Below are 17989 nucleotides of genomic sequence, written 5' to 3' on the forward strand. Positions count from 1 at the left end.
TAAATTCTTTTTTGGTTGGCTTTTGAATATTGCCATGTCAAAAGTCACCCTCCTTTTTCTGTTTTGCTGCCCCACAAATTCTCAAATCAAACCTTTGATTCAGCAGAACTTAATAATTTTCTATCTCCAAATATACTTGACACCTTTTGTTTTTATACCTTTGTTCGTTTGCTGCTTGAACTATTTTTTTTTCTAACCTTATTCTAAGTAAATTTTACTCCCTAAATTTGGGTATTTTGTTTTTATACATTTGTTCGTTTGCTGCTTGAACTATTTTTTCCTAACCTCATTCTAAGTAAATTTTACTCCCCAAATTTGGGTAAAACAAACAAACAACCCCCCCCCCAAAAAAACCGATGTCTACCTTTATATCCTTAAGCACTAGATTTCTTAGTTGATCTTGATAATTAAAGCCATTGTCACATTTGTGTTACGTGGAGTGGATCCAGTCCAAGCCTCTTACGTGCTAGGCAAGTGCTCTAGCACCCAGCTTTACTCTGCCTTAGGCTTACTATCTTTACTTTGGTCGGCTGGCCGGCCGTTCTCAGACACCACTTCACACTTCTACATTGATTTTCCAGTTCTATTTTACACTCCTCGGTGTCAGGAGAGCTTGTGTTTCTTTCTCAAAACTCCTAGGGCGGAGTTCTGCACCAGGCAGGCGCTTGACAGCATATACATCGAGTAAGAAACTGTCTTGTTGGTTCTTTTGAAACTGAGTGTTGGAATTTTTCTTTACAAGTGGTCCTGGGTACAGGTTAACACTTGACCCATAATTACAGGGAATTAAAGAACCCCGACCATTCCATGTAATTGTCCACTGGTACAGATGGATGACAATTTTTTAAAAATTAAAACTATATTGGGTACTGGGCCCAAACTTAGTTTCACACGTGTGTTTTCCTTTCAAAATTTTACCAGAAACTTATTTTGGTTTTGGGCAATTTTTGTTCCCCTTAACATGCTGAAGGCACAGGTGTGCCTTACTGTCTTTTACAGCTGTTGCTCCTGGAGCCCAGAGAGCCAAATGCATGGGGGCTTGGTGGGACCACAGTCATTGCTCCACCTTTTGGAGAGTTGTACGTAAAGTGCTTTGCGTTCAAAATTTAATATTGTCTTCTGTTACTGGAAATAACTGTGTTATTTTTTTAAATGCCAGTATGACTAGAGCGTGCTTGTTTGGTCCACTATAGATGTGAGACTTACTGTCTAAAGAGTGTTTTATTTGAATTTACAGACGCTTGTCCTGACGAATGCAGCTGATGAGATACTTGCCGTTCTCTGCTCAAGGTAATCCATTCGTTACTTTTAAATCAAAATCTATGTAAAAAGACCGACTGACTCGTGCAAAGCAATATGATTCTAGACCCCCGACAAATGATCCTTTTAATAATTAAAATTTTATTAGTTCATAAAAATGAACTGATGTTCTTGGGTCAACTTAGAATTAGCTTGAATATTTTAATCGTGTAATATGTGTGTGTGTCGTTTTCCTGCTTTGGAGGGATTAGATTTGGTAAGTTTTAGGTGAGGTACTGGAATGTTAAATTCAATGTCGGCACATGCTTCTGCTTTATAAATCAGTGGCATGAAAGGTGAGAGAGCCTGAGAGATTAAAGGCTTCAAGCGCTTAATATTTGTGTGTGTGATGTTACACTCATTTGCTTTTATTTAATGAATGTTTTAACTAGATATTTAAGAAGTGGTTGAAACATTTGTTACTTTCTAATTTTCAAAGCTTAGTTTTATGTTCTAGGATTTGCTTAGCCTAAAAATTGTCTTATCTACAACTATAACTATGAGCTTTGTCTTGTTCTCTGGTTTTCAATTAATGAGGTGAATTAATGGGGAGAAAGATCTAGTTTTAAAATTTCACATATATTATTTCAGATGCTGGTTTAATTGATTTATTTTCACTATAAGTGTGAGAAGTCAGCAAAGCAAAGGTTCTCATTACAGAGTAATAGGTAAGTGAATGCTGTGAGGAATGTTGACTTGATAAAGCTTTTGCATTCTCATTAGTGTTGAGGCTGTAATTTCATTTTTCAACTGTTGGTTTTAATAGTTAAGCCTTTTACATTGTGGAATAATCCTACTCAGAAGTACTAATGTCACAGAGCCAGGTTTGGTGGCACAAGCCTGTAATCTCAGTGCTTGAGATGCTAAGGATTAGGAGTTGAAAGGTAGCCTGGGCAATACATTAAGACTGTTTTCACCTTCTCCGTGTAAATACAGCACATTGGATGATTCTGTTGTACTTTTTTTTTGTTTGTTTGTTTTGTTTTTTGAGACAGGGTTTCTCTGTGGCTTTGGAGGCTGTCCTGGAACTAGCTTTTGCAGACCAGGTTGGTCTCGAACTCACAGAGATCCACCTACCTCTGCCTCCCCAGTGCTGGGACTAAAGGCGTGCGCCACCACCTCGCCACCTGTTGTACATCTTTCAACAGGCAAAAATGTGTAAATAATTAAAATTAAACTTGAAAAATTTATTTGCAATTCTGTTTTCAGTTGTAACAAACCAGTGAGTACACTGCATTGCATTTACTAAAATAGCTGCAACTATGTATATATGGCTGCAACGTGTGTGTGTGTGTGTGTGTGTGTGTGTGTGTGTGTGTGTGTGTGTGTGTGTGTGTGTTGCCAACAAATTAATTGGCTATGTATCAAGATTATCTAGGTTCTCAATTTCTCTTTTAGCAGAGTAAATGTAGATTTATTTAGAAAAGTAAGAAAGAACTCCCGAGGGTAGAAAGAGCTTCGAGAGGAATACCTTTTTATTTTATTTTGCAAAGCAGTAAGGGGTTTCATTTAGAAGTAAAGCATAAGTACAGAAGAGATACACTATAACCTTACAATGTAAGACTTACTCACAAGCCCCCTTTTTAAATAGCATGGAGAATCTTCAAAAATTCTGAGTCCTAGGCTCTAACTCAGTTCTACTGATTCGGAATTTGGGGAATGATTTTACCATTCAGCTTGATTTTGAACTTCGATATATTATGGAAGGCTTATAGTTTTTTTTTTTTTTCAAAATATTCAAAATCTCTTAATGTACAAACACATATATAAATATTCCATTTTTAACTTTAAAAAACTTACTATCTCTGTGCTCTACACTGGTGCAAACTAAATTACAAAGAAAAAATATTTTGTCTGAGATCAAACACGAATAAGGTGTGGCTTGGACAGTCCGTGGGGCCACTAGCAGTGGGACCAGGATTTATCCCCAGTGCTTGAACTGATTTTCTGGGCCCATTCTCTCTGGAGGGATAGCTTGTGCAGCCTAGATACAGTGCGGAGGACTTCGGTCTTGCCTGGAAGTAAGGTGGGAAGGCTTATAGTTTTAGGTGGGTAAAAACTAGTAAAGCATTTATTTATTGATCAGGAAATCACAAAAATACTAGTAATAAAAATTCTCCCTATGTACATGGTTTATACATTTAGAAAAGTTTAGTGATTCAGAGGCCACTTTAGCTGCTCTTTATATTTTTAGCAACTCTGATAAATTATAATAGAAGCTTATGAGCTGAACTTAAACTGCCACATGGCATTTTTATTCATGTAGAGAATTAGATGCTCTCTATGATATCACAAGTTCAGAGTACCTGGAATTTTTGTTATAGGAACTCAGGAAAACAGTGTTTCAGGAGGGTTTAGTAAGTATATTAGAGTAGTCTTTAGAAATTATAGTAGTCTTTAGAAAGTGGTCTTTAGAAATCTAGTGCTTTATTATTTCATCTAGAATCATTTTCTAGTAACTCAGAGCTATAGAAAACTGCTAAGAACCTTCATTATCTTCAGATAACTGCAGCAAGCTGCTGTTTCTAGTGATGCATCCATTGACTCAGTAGCTCATGTCTGCTTTGTAATATTCTCCTCATCGATAGAAACGGGACTGGAGGAAGTTAGGCATGATGGTGCATGCTTATTAGTCCCATACTCAGGAAGTTGAGGCAGAAGGATTTCGATTTCCAGGCTTGTTTTGGATTACATAGTGAATTCTAGGTCAGCTTAAGGTATATAGTGAAATCCTGCCTCAAAAAATGAACAGAAATGATTTTGAGCTATTTTTCCTAATACTAATAAGGAATTACTGTTTACTATTATTAATTTTAATGTTTCTTTTTTTCTTTCTTTGTAGTTTGACCATTTGAGGCCAGTAGCCTCCTGACTGACTAGTTAAGATGCAGAAAAGACAAGGGTATTGCAGCTATTGCCGCGTGCAGTATCCTAACCTAGAACAGGTGAGAGGTTCCCACTGACCCGATAACAACACTTAGCATCTTAGTTATGAGTTTCTCTTTTACATTTTATTAAATTGGCTTATATATTCACCGAATGGATTTCATTGAGAATCTGCTGGTTTGCAAATTACTTGAGTATGAGAATATGACCATGAAAAAAAACCAATTTTTTTCATGGAGTTTACAGTATAGTTTAGTAAGATAGAAAACAAGTAATCATATAATTTTAAAACATATATCAAATTATGATTAGTTTTATGAGGAAAAGACAATGAGAGAGTGCTGCTTAAGTAGAGTGGTCAGGTAAGGGTTTTTTTTTTAAGTGACATTTGATTTGGCATTTGAAAGTTCAGTGCCAAGTTTGCATATATATGGAGGAAGACTTCTAGGCAGAGAAAACGCCCTGAAGGGGAAAATATTATGTTAACCGGAAGTCAAGAGGCCAGTATGACCCCATTGGAAGTTGGGCAATAAGGTGCAAAGTGGTAGGTGAAAAAGAAAGGGTAATAGATTCTGTAAAGCCCAGTAGGTTAGCTGGGTGTGGTGGCGCCTGCCTTTAATTCCAGCACAGAGAGATGGAGGCACACTGATCTCAGTGAGTTCAAGATTAGCCTGATTTACAGAGTGCTAGGCCAGCCAGAGCTATACAGGAGACCCTGTCTCAGAAAACATACAAACGTCCTTGTAGGTTAAAGTGAGAACACGGACTTTTATGCCAGTGAAGTGGCCATCAGAGCACTATGAAAAGGGTGACTGTATTATTGAACTCAGATTTTAGAAGGGTCATTCTGGATGCTGATGAGTAGAACAGTTGGTATGGGGATTCTTTCATATTTGTTTTGTTGCAATATAATTCTTTCATTATAAACTTCCCCACTTTAAAGTGAAATTCAAAGACCTTTAGTGTATGCACAAAGTGATATATTATCTAATTTTCATCTTTAAAAGGAAACCACATACCCACTGAACAGTCATTCTATACTTTCTTGGATCTCTAACCTCTGGAAACCACTAATCTACTTTCTGTTTCAAAAGATTTAACTATCCTGGATATTTCCCCCAAATGAAAGCATATGCTGTGTGATCTTTGTGTGTGACTTTCCATTTAGCATAATATATTCAAGGTTCATTCATATCATAGCATGTATTACTACCTCATTATGGCTGAATAATATTCCATTATAAAAGTAATACCACATTTTATTTATTCATTCAACAATTGATGGATGCTTAGGTTGTTTTTACTTTTTTTGGCTACCATGAATATTGTTTCTATGGATATTTGTGTATAATTTTTTGTGTGAACATACATTTTCAGTTCTCTTGGGTATATATGTAGGAGTGGAATTGTTGGGTCATATGATAACTTCTTTTTTGAGGAACTGCCTCACTGTTTTCCAAAGTGACTCTACTATTTTATGTTACCTCCAGCAATGCATGAGGGTTCCAGTTTCTCCTCATCCTTGCCAGCACCTATTTTTTTTCTTAATTATAGCCATTTTGTGGATGTGAAGTAATATCTCATTGTGACTTTGATTTGTATTCACCAGTGTCATTGAGCATGTTTTCATGTGATTATTGGCTGTATGTATACATTCTTTGGACAAATGCCTATTCAGATCCTATGTCCATGTTTTAGTTGGTTTGTCTTTTTCATTGAGGATCAGTGACTCATCAGTGGAGGAAAAGACTCATCAGTCTTTTTCATTTAAGCCTTTCTTATTAGCAGACCTTTATGAAATAATATGATTGTAATACTTTGTCCTATTCTGTGGCTTGTCTTTCTACTTTGTTGATAGCATGCTTTGATGTATAAACATTTTAAATTTTGCTAAGTGTGGTAATGCTTGCCTGAAATCCCACAATTTAGGAGGTGAAAACAGGAACATTGCAAGCAGGCCAGTTTGGGCTACATAGTGAGATCTGTCTCAAAAAAGTTTTAAATTCGTTTTATGTTCTTTTAAAAAAATTAGACAGTTCTTACTATGCAGTCCAGGATGGCCTCAGGCTTGAGGGGTCTTCCTCTTCCACCTCCTGAGTGCTGAGGTAGCAGGTACATTCCACTGCATCTTTCTTTGTCTTGTTCTTGATGAAGGATTGCCCAGCCAAACATCATGAAGACTTATGCCTGTATTGTCCTCTAATTCATAGTTGCTCTTATAATTAGGTCTTCTCTTCAGTTTGAATTAATTTTTTTTATAGATGAGAGATGGAATCCAGTTTCATTCTTTTGCTTGTGAAATCTAGTAATCAACTACACTCTGTTGAAAAGACTAGTCTTTCCTATTCAGTTATCATGTCTGTTGAAAAAATTCACTACTTAAAATAAGAGTTTATTTCCTTGTTCTCAGTTCTGTTCTATTAGGCTATATATGCATCATAATGCTAGTGCCACAGTTTAAAAAAACACATTTTAAACTGGCATACAATAATTGTATGTGTTTATCAGATAACTGTGTGACACTTCAGCACACGTATACAGTGTGTAATGATCAGATCATGGTAATTGGTCTGTCATCTCAGACATTTATTTCTTTGTACTGGGGTCATTCTCTCTGCTCTTTTGAAACACAGTTAATTGCTGTAAATCATAGTTAATATTCCTGTTCTGTAGAACATTAGAGGATATTGTACCTATTCACCTGTCCTGTACCCATTAACTATCCTCTTTCCATCCCCTGTCCTTCTCAAGCTTGGGTGACACTCTGTCCACTCATCCGTCGTGGACACCTGGAGTGATTCCCTTTTTGGCTGTCATGAATATTCTGTAGTAAACAGAAGAATGCAGATGTTGTCTTGGTATACGGATTTTATTTCCTTTAAATATGCATCAGTAGTGGGATTTTTCCATTGTAAGAAATTTTGTCCTGTTTTCTGTAATGGTTCTATGTTTAACAGTTTTATAGTAGTGACCCCTCCTTTGCCACATCCCATGAGAACGTGCCATATTAAAATCTGTTAGTAGCTCTTCTTACAGATATCTTGAGAAGATAGCTTATTGTCTTTATGTATATTCCTTGATGATTAGTGATATCAAACTTTTTCATATGTTGGTTTGCTGTTTGTATATTCTTTTAAATATGTCTATACACAGGTTATTTGCCCATTTTAAAAACAAATTATATTTTGCTGTTGAGTTGTTTGAGTCCCTTATATATTCTGGAATGAATCTTTTGGGTAGCTGGCTGTGGTGGCTCATGCCTTCTCAGCATTCAGGAAGTATAGAAGCAAGAGTATCAGGAGTTAAAGGCTAGCCTTAGCTACATAATGAGTTTGAGGTTAGGCAGAGATACATGAGATCATGTCTCAGAACACCACCATCACCACCACCACCACCACCACCACCACCTCCACCACCACCAGAAACCAATACTAAAGTAAGAATTATTTGCTGGTAAGTAGCTTGATGGATAAAACACATGCCACACAAATTTAAAGACTGGGTTTGAATCTCTAGAACCCTGTAAAGCAAGCCATGGCAGTGCGTTTCTGTACTCTCCATGCTTCCATGGCAAGATAGGAGGCAGAGACAGGGAATGATGTGTGCCAGTGAAAACTAATAGGCAGAGACCCTGTTTAAAACAAGGTGGAAGGGAAGAACTGGCACCTGAGATTATCCTCTGACTTCCATATGTGCACCATGGCATGTCCGTATCTCTTATGTTATCTTCTAGCAGTTTCATAGTTTTGGGTCTTACACTTAGTACTGTGTCTTAGTTATGGTTCCATTTCTGGGAAGACACACCATAACCAAGGCAACTCTTAGAAATGAAAGCATTTAATTGGGGGCTTGCTTATTTTAGAGTTAGTTCACCATCATCATGGTGGGGAAGTGATAGCAGGTGGCCATAGTGCTGGAGAAGTAGCTGAGAGCTTTACATCCTGATTCGCAGATAGTAGACAGACAGGCTGAACCTGTCGTGGACTTTTGAACCCTCGGTGCCCATCCCCGGTGACATACCTCTTCCCACAATGCTAACCTTCCTCCAGCAAGGTCAAACCTCCTTCCTACAAGGCCATCCCTCCTAATTCTTTTTTGTTTTGTTTTGAGGCAAGGTCTCAAGGCTATGTGTAGCCCTGGCTGTCCTGGAATTAACTCTGTAGATCAGGCTGTTCTCGAACTCAGAGTTTCATCTGCCTCTGAGTGCTGGGATTAAAGGTGTGTACAAGCACCACCTGGCTTTTTTTTTTTTTTTTGGCTAATCCTTCTAATCTTTCCCAAACAGTTCCTGGCACCAAGCACCCAATCATGGGAGTGTCCAGAGGCTATTCTCACTCATACCACCAAATAGTGTGATATATATATTTGCATTGATTTTTGTATGTATTAAGAGATTGAAGTCTAGTTTATTTACCAATATTCAATTCGTCGTCATCATTATTATTAATGAGACTATTAATGAGACAGGGTCTTACTATGTAGCTCTAGCTGTCTTGCAACTCACTATGTAGACCTTGTTCTCAGAACCGTCCACCTGCCGCTCCTCCTGAGTGCTTCAGACTAAAGGTTTGAGCCACCGTAACTCTTCTATGTATATAGATGTTGGAGTTTCCCAGTACCGTTTACTTGAGTTGATGCCTTCTACGCCCTCACTGGTCACCTGCCCTGATTGTTAGATCTAGATGGATAAATTAATTCCTTTGTTTTTTGTGCCCCTCCTCCCCCTATCATACTATTTTAGTTGCTATAGTTTTGTTTTTGTATTATGTTTTGAAGTTGCTATTATAATGGCTCCATCTTTATTCACTTTACTCAGTATTGCTATGGCTTTTAAGAACATTTTAGGTTCTATATGAAGTTAGAACCTAAATTCATGTGGTTGCTTTTTTTTTTTTCTTTTTTGTGTCTGTGAAGGTCATTGGTATTCTGATACAAATTGCAATTCAATCTTTAGATTATTATGGGTACTTTAACTCTGTTCTTCTAATCCATGAACATGAGCTGTCTTTTTGTTCTTTGTTATGTATATCCTTCCTAATTTCATTCTTTTCATATTTTGTAACTTACATTGTAGAGATCATTTATGTCTTTGGTTCATAATTCATCCTTAGGTGGTATTATTATTATTATTACTATTGGTAGCTATCTTGGTAAACATTTAAACAACAATGCTTTTTGTATGTTTTTATATCCTATGCCTTTATTGAATTTATTTTTCAGTTTTTAAAAATATTTTAATGCAGTCTAATTTTTTTTCTCTGGGACTGGAGAGATGGCTCAGCAGTTGAGTGGTTGATGCTCTTTTGGAGGACCTGGGCTTGGTCTTCAATACCTGTGTGTCTGTCACTATATTTTCAGGGAGTCTTTTCTGGTCTCCATGTGTATTAGACGCACATGTGCTGCACATGCATACATGTAGGCAAAACACCTATGCACATGTTAATCTTTTTTTTAAAGATTGCCATCTACAAATGAATAATTTGATGCCCTTTATTTCTCCTATTGTGATGCTCTAAGACTTCTGATACTGAATAGCATCAGTCAATGTTAATGACTTTGTCTTATTACTGCTTTCAGAGAAAGTGGAGTTTAGCTTTCCTCCATTGAGTATGATGTAAATTGTGTATAGTCATGTACAGTCCCTATTATGCTAAACTGTGTTACTTTTATACCCAATTAATTTTTTTCATAATGAAGGAATGTTTAATGTTAATAAATTAAGAAAATATAATTAGATATATACTAGATGATCATGCAGCTTTTATCCTTCATTATATTGGTGTAATGTTTGTAGATTTGTGTATATTGACCATTCTTGCCTTTCTTAGGTAAATCCCACTTGATTATGGTGTATAATCTTTGTTGTTGAATTTGATTCATTTTGATAGCATTTTGTTGATTTGTGTTTAAACAGCTGTGTCCATCTGTAAAGATTTAGGAAAATTTATCAGGTCCTGGACTTTTATTCTTTGTGACACAGACACATTTTACTGATTTAGTCTGGTTACTTGTTATCAGTTTGTTGATTTTGTATGTTGTCATGGCTCAATTTTGGTAGTCATGTGTATATAGAAACACATTCCTTGTAGATTTTCTAATAGCTTGTCATTGTTCATCATAGTCCCCAATGATCATTTGTATTAATTAGTTGTAATGTTTTCCTTTTTATCCTTGATTTTATTTGGATCATCTGTCTTCTCCCATCTTTTTCATGCTGGCATTTGTGCACACATGCTACACCAGTGAGTTACATATCTAGCCCACCCCCCCTTTTTTTTGGTTTTTCCAGACAGTGTTTCTCTGTGTAGCTTTGTAGACCTGGCTGGCCTCGAGCTCACAGTGATCCGCCTGACTCTGCTGGGATTAAAGGCTTGCACCACCACTGCCTGGATCTAGCCTCCCCCCCTTTTTTAAAAATATGTGCATGTAGGCAAATTTTAGTGTATTTCTGCTGTTTGCTGTTTATTTCCTCTTATTGCTATGAGTTTGGTGTGTTCTTGATGCTTTTTTTTTTGGTTTTTCGAGACAGGGTTTCTCTGTGTAGCTTTGGAGCCTATCCTGGCACTCACTCTGGAGACCAGGCTGGCCTCGAACTCACAGAGTGTGCTGGGATTAAAGGCATGCGCCACCAACGCCCGGCTTGTTCTTGATTCTTTTAGGTTATTTATTTTAAATATATTTTTAAAAGTAGGGCATAATGCATCTATATTGCTTTTATTTTATTCCATAGGCTTTTGTTTATTTCTGTGGTACTATTTCAATTTCAGTTTAAGACATTTAAAATTTTTCTTTTGATTTCTTCCTTGAGCATGTTTAATTTCCATGTACTTGTGCAGTTTCTAAAGATATTCTTTACTTCTAGTTTTCTTCAATTGTGATCAAAGATACATTTTATTTTTGTTAATTTGTTGAAAGTTCCACATGCTGATGAGAATAATGCTTATTCTGTAGGTATTGGATGAAGTATTCTGTAGGTATTGGATGAAATGTCTGCCTGGACCCTTTGGTCTATAATATATAAACAGTTTACATGTGATAATCAGATTTTTTTTTCTAGTTTTTGTGTATGGAAGTATGGTTTTGAATTGTCACTACTGTGCTAGAATCTCCTTTTAGATCAGTATTTAGATATAATTATATATATTTATGCATATATATATATATATATATATATATATATTTAGAGTGTTGATTTGTGGTGGTATTTGTTTTAAATATATATCCATATATACTATGTGCTATATGTAGTATATATATATATATATGTTTCATTTCCCCAGTTTTTGACTCCAAGTCTATTTATACTGATACCCGTCTGGGTACTTCTGCTTGGTTTTGTTTACATGGTATGTCTTTTTTCTGTTCCTCACCTCTAGGAAGTGTTGTTACTTTACTGATGAAATAAGTTTCTTAGAGCAGTATATCATTGAGTCTTTAAAAAAAAACCTATTGAACCAGTTTACATCCTTTATTTTGAGAATTTAATGTTTATATTCAAGCTTATTGATAGGTAATGATACACTCTTGTTATAGTTTTAATGTTTTTTTTTCTAATTTTTTTTTGGTATGTATGTTTTTCTTTACTCATCTTTGTGGTTTGAGATCTTCTGTATCTGAACAACTGTTGAGGTTTTTTTTTTTACTCTTGAGTTTTGTATTTGCCTATTTTATGATGGTTGTCTTTGCTTTTAGTATAGAACTCTAACAGACACTTTTAGGGATGGATGGACTGATTGTGGAGAATTCCTTCACATTTTGTGTTTTGGAAAGACTATATTTCTCCTACATTTCTGAAGGAGAGTTTTTCTGGGTATAGTATTGGTTGGTTTTTTTCTTTTTTTCCAGGACTTTGAATATTTTTCATCCTATACGGTTTCTGCTGACAAATTTTCTGTTAGTCTAGTGGGAATTACCTTTTATGTGATTTGATGCTTTTCTGGTGCTATCTTTATTTTTTTTATTTTTATTTATTTATTTATTTTTGGTTTTTCAAGACAGGGTTTCTCTGTGTAGCTTTGGAGCCTATCCTGGCACTCGCTCTGGAGACGAGGCTGGCCTCGAACTCTCAGAGATCTGCCTGCCACTGCCTCCCACCTGCCTCTGCTGGGATTAAAGGCGTGTGCCACCAACACCTGGCTGGTGCTATCTTTAAAATTCTCTTATTTTTAGCAGTTTAATAATGATGACTGGGAGGTGTTTGTCATCTTTCTGTACCAAAACAAAATACTTGAGATAATCAACTTATATAGAGAAGAAGTTTGTTTTGGTTGTCAGATTACAGACGCTTTAGTCTCTAATTGATAGGTTCTATTATTGTGGGTTTGTAGTGACACAACACAGCTTCACATGGGGTGTAGTGACACAAGTTGTCTTAATGTCTGGAATGTAAAAAAAAATAGATAAAACAACAGGACTCCCATAATGTTCACTGGAGGCATGCTATCAGTGACCTAAAGCCTCCAGTTTTAGATTGCCACCTTTTAAGGGTTCTGAAGACCCGCCTTTCAATTCATGAGCCTGAAGAATATTTGAGATCTCATTTTGTAGTATGTATGACCTCTTTTGGTCACATTTTAGCGGTCCTTTGAACAGCCATAACTTTTCTAAGATAGACAGCTTTCCATTATTAGGTTGATTAGGTTTTCTATATTTTTTAGGATACAAATGATACCAACATGTCCTCATTCATTATCTCCACTAAACATCACAGGCTTTCTTCATTCTTAATATTTTTCCTAAGATTGGGTTACTTTAGAAAGGCAGGCAGATTCTGATAGGGGGATTGTGTTGAATCTGCAGATGAATATGCGGAGTGCCCATTTTAGCACTAAGTCTTCCAATTTGTGTGCAGGGAGTATGTATTTCTGTTATAGAAAGCTTCTTAAAAATTTTCAACCTAGTCTTGGGCTTTTCAATGTACATGTTTTGTACTGCTATGTTAAATTTATTCATTAATATTTTTGACATGATTGTTTTAAATTTACTTTGTTTATCTCTAGTATATAGAACTATAATAGCTTTTAAAAATATTTATCTTACATCATGCAGCCTTGTAGAACTTACTAGCTCTAAATTTTTTTGCGAGAGTTCTTAAGACTTTGTGTGATCTTTCCATGTACAAAGTCATTGCACTAGTTTTCTAACCTAGATACCCTTTTTCTTTCCTTGAACCTCTCTCTAGTTTAGTAGGTATCTAGTAGAAGTGGTAAGAATAGATAAACTTCTCTCTCTTGATCTTAGGGAGAAAGCTTTCATTCTGTCAGTACTAAATACAATACATAGTGTGATTTTATATAGAAGACCTTGTTAGGCTTAGGAAATGATCTTTTATTCCTAGTTTATTTTCTAGTTCATTTAGTGTTTCATTATGAAAGAGTGCAGAATTTGTCATGTTTTTCTGTGTATTAGCTCAGGCTGCTATAATAAAGCATGATAGTAGTAGATGACTTAAGCAACTTGAATTTTTTTTCTTACTGTTCTGAAGGCTAGGAAGTCCAAGAGCTTGCAAGATTACCAGCTGATTCATCTACTTTCCTAGCTTGTGCTTGGCTGCCTTCTTAATGTGTCTTCCCTTGTGGGGGGAAAATAATCTTTCTTCCTCTTACAAGGTCAACAACCATTGCTGTATTAGAACTTCATCCATTTGGTGTCATGAAATCCTAATTGCTTCCTTAAATTGTATCTAAATTTAGTCATATTAGGGCTTAGAAATTCAGCATATGAGTTTTGGTTAGATGTGGGTCAGTATGTAGTACAGACTGATTTTTTTTTTTTTTTTGGATGTTACCCTAACTTTACATTCCTGGGATAGATCTTACTTGGTTATGGCATACAGTTAGTTTTCTTTTGATGTTGCTGAATTTTGTTAATTTTTTTGAGGATTTTTACATAATATATTTGTAAGGAGTGTTGGTTGGTCTGTGACTTTCTTGTGGTGTCTTTGTGTCATTTTGGTATTAGGAATGATAGTTTTATAGGCTGAATTGAGTGAGTAGTGTTCCTTTCCATTTTTGTTGGAAGAGTTTTATGAACCGTTGTATGTATTTTGACACAAGCCTTCATGGTTGTAGTAGCTACTGTTTTCTGGCCAGGGTTGTTCATTTAGAAGTGTCTGTTCATTTAGAAGTGTCTCAAGTTTCTCTTCAGGGTCTAAGCTGTAACTGTGTCATAGGTGAAATAGTTTATAATGATGTTCTGGTTTTGTAAATGCTGAACTGTTGTTTTTATCTTAGATGATATCTAAGATAACTGTGTAATATGTAAAAATTCTGTGTGGTGGCATTTGTCTTGTTTAATAGAAATCAATTAATTTCATAGTTAAAAAGTTTTTTCGTTGTGATTTTTTTTAACTCCTCTACCCTTTTTCAAAAAAAAAAAAAACTTTTTTAATTGCTGGTCATAAACATGAGGCAGAAAATAAATGAAGTCTCTTTATCTTTCTCTTATGATTGATAAATTGTTTCATTACATAACTGGACTTGTTGAACCTTTGGCAATTGTAAAACATTAATTCCTTGACTACAGGTTCTGTTCAATAAAGATTTGATGCATTTTTTTTGCCTAATATTTAAAATAATTTTTATTCATTTGGACACTCTTGCACTAAATTGGCATTGAAAAACATTCTGTTGATGACAGCCAGGATAATTTATATTAACTTTGAAAGCTTGGAAAATATATATGTGTATATATATATATATATATATATATATATATATATATATAAATTTCAAGGCTTTGGAAAACTACTAAGGCAGTGAAGAAATACGGGGCCTGGACCTAGTGGAGTATTCGATAGAAAACTATGGGAGCCAAAAGAAAGAAAACAACTGCCAACCTAGACTTCTCTACTCAATAAGTGTAACTTTTACGTAAGGTAAAATAAAAATATTTTCAGGAAACAAAAATTAAGGGAATTTGTCACCAGCAGACCCTCACTAAAGGAAAAACTAAAAGGAGTTCTTCAGGCAGAAGGAAAATGGTTCCAGATGGAGGCTCAGAGCTATCAGGAAGTAATGAAGAACAATGGACAGGTAAATATGTAGGCAATCAATAAATCATGTTTGTGGGATTAACAGTGATGTAGGTTGGGAGGGTAGTAAGTAGTTAATTTCTAAGGATCTTACATTGTTTAAGGAGAGAATGAAATAGTAATTTTAGACTTTGATAGTTTAGACATGTCATTTGATCCTACTAGTAGACTAGGAAGAGAGTCTTAACTACTGAGCTAACAAAATGGAGAAATTAGAATAATAAAGAGGAAGAAAGAAGAGAGAAAATACCCATAAGAATAATAAGTAACAGACTTTCAAGTATACCCAAGTGAAAATAGACGTACTGCTTGAATTAAAAATATGTTCTACGTGTGTGTGCGTGCATGTTTACTTCTGTGGTAGAGCACTTGTCTGCTGTATATGACAGTAACTCAAAAAGGAAAAAATAAAACTATATTTAATACTTTATGGGAGATCTTAGCCACAGAAATAAGAAAGAAAAAAAGATAAAGAAATGACAAAAATGATAAAGATAATTGGGTAAAAAGATAAAATACAGTTGTCATAACATGATGATGGACTAGAAAACAAAAATTAGATAAACTATTAGAATTAATGAGTTTAAAAGCTTATTGGAGTCAGGTGTGATAGGGCATGCCTGTCGTCCTAACTTTGGAAGAGGCTGAAGTAGGAGGGTCATTTGATTCTATGCATTTGGGATCAGCCTGGGCACCATGGGGGAGCCTTTGGTTGAAAAACAAACAAATAAAAAACCAAGGTGGTTTGAACAACAGAAAAAGTCATATTCACATATGCAGATACTCTGCAGAAAATGGTATCTAAAGATATAATTTACAATAACATCAAAGAAAATAAAAATATGAAGAATAACTATAATAAAATATGTATAAAATCTTTACATACAACCTGTAAACACTGAAGGCTGAAGATTTAGTTCAGTGATTGCATGCTTGCTTGAGCTTGCTTTAGGCCATAGGTTTAATCTCCAGCACTGAGGGGCGGGGGAGAGAAGGAACCAATATTTTCATGGATTGAGAGAGTTAATATTAATTATGTGAAAATCACATAAATTCCAATGGAAATTAAGCCAGTATACATATGGAAATGAAAAAGATGAGAACCAGATGATATTAAAGAAGATCTGAGAGAGAAGGTGTATTCCATCAGATAACCATTCTTACCTTTACTCATTAGACAAGGCAGTCTTGGTGCAAAATTAGAAAAAAAAAAACAAAAACTAAAACAAAGAAACAAACTCCAGAGATAGATGAATGTGTGTATTGGATCTGTGACAAAGGTGACACTGCAGAGCAGCAAGGACCCAGACTTGCTGCTAGTAGATGCTGATGTGCCAATTGAATACCTAGTTGGGAAAAATAATAAAGCTATTTTTGAATCATCCTGTGTGTAAAAATTCATTCCAAATGAATTATAGATGTGAATGTTGTAGGTAACATAATAAAGGAACTAATAACAAACAGGAGCAACTCTTCATGACTTGTGAAGAAGAGCTTTCTGTCAACAAAAAACATTGAAAAAATTAAGAAAATGGCTGCAATAAAATTAAGAAAGTGGTAGATGGTTAAAGTGAGAAGACTGGCTGCAGCAAGGAAGTGAGCAGACCAGACCAGCTACAGAAAGGAAGTAAGAAGACCAGCCAGCTACAGCAAGGAAGTGAAAAGACCAGAACAGCTACAGAAAGGAAGTGAGAAGACCAGACCAGCTCCAGAAAGGAAGTAAGAAGACCAGACCAGTTACAGAAAGGAAGTGAGCAGACCAGACCAGCTACAGAAAGGAAGTGAGCAGACCAGATCAGCTCCAGAAAGGAAGTGAGAAGACCAGACCAGCTACAGAAAGGAAGTGAGAAGACCAGACCAGCTACAGAAAGGAAGTGAGAAGACCAGACCAGTTACAGAAAGGAAGTAAGAAGACCAGACCAGTTACAGAAAGGAAGTGAGAAGACCAGACCAGTTACAGAAAGGAAGTGAGAAGACCAGACCAGCTACAGAAAGGAAGTGAGAAGACCAGCTAGCTACAGAAAGGAATTGAGAAGATCAGCCACAGAAAGGAAGATGATACTTGAATGAAGAGATTGTGTCCAGAATAAATAAATTCTACAAGTTAATAAAGAAGAAGACATCTGTTTGAAAAACAGGAAGAGGAGCTGACATGGTGGCATTTGCTTGTAACCCAACATTCTGGAGATGAAGACCCTGTCTTGAAGAAAAAAAAAAAACAAAACATCAGAAAGAAATTTGAATGGACCCATAATTAGAGACAATCTGGGTTGCCAGTAAAAATAAAAAGCTATCATCAGATTGTGGATTAAGTCCACAATATATATTGAACACTTTCCACAATAGCTAAAATGTAAAATGCAGAATACCAGATGTTGATGATGAAGTAGAAAAATCCAAAGGTAAAGTTATCCTGTTGGTTGAGGCATAAATTATTTCACCACTTTGGAAGACTAGGTATGGAAGCTGAACATACATGTACTATGTGACACAGAAGTTCTACTCCTAGTAATCTGTCCCCCAAAATATGGATGTTTTGTCACACAAGACCAATAGCACGGTTCTTTGCAACATTGTAATGTCCAAAATCCATCATGAGCAGAATGCACAAAATATGATACATTATTATAACGTAGAGTACAGATGTGTACATGTAGATGAACAGAATATAGCTAATGTTGAATAGTATCATAAATGTAGTGTCGAATGAGAGGAGCTCAGTGTAAAAGAATATATGTCGTATGGTGTCATTTATATAACTTTCAGAATCTT

The 17989-nt window shown here is 35.6% G+C and overlaps 1 protein-coding gene across 1 annotated transcript in view; it reads left to right on the plus strand.

The window, feature by feature from the left end:
• The first annotated feature begins 4184 nt into the window (after positions 1-4184).
• Zdbf2 (zinc finger DBF-type containing 2) overlaps positions 4185-17989 on the plus strand; it is a 28374-nt gene continuing 14569 nt past the window's right edge. Inside the window, exon 1 of the mRNA XM_035439231.1 lies at positions 4185-4244. Within this exon, the coding sequence (XP_035295122.1) occupies positions 4185-4244 (60 nt within the window). The remainder of the gene's footprint in view (positions 4245-17989) is intronic.

The sequence above is a fragment of the Cricetulus griseus genome, chromosome 2, assembly GCF_003668045.3.
Source record: "Cricetulus griseus strain 17A/GY chromosome 2, alternate assembly CriGri-PICRH-1.0, whole genome shotgun sequence".
Classification (NCBI taxonomy): domain Eukaryota; kingdom Metazoa; phylum Chordata; class Mammalia; order Rodentia; family Cricetidae; genus Cricetulus; species Cricetulus griseus.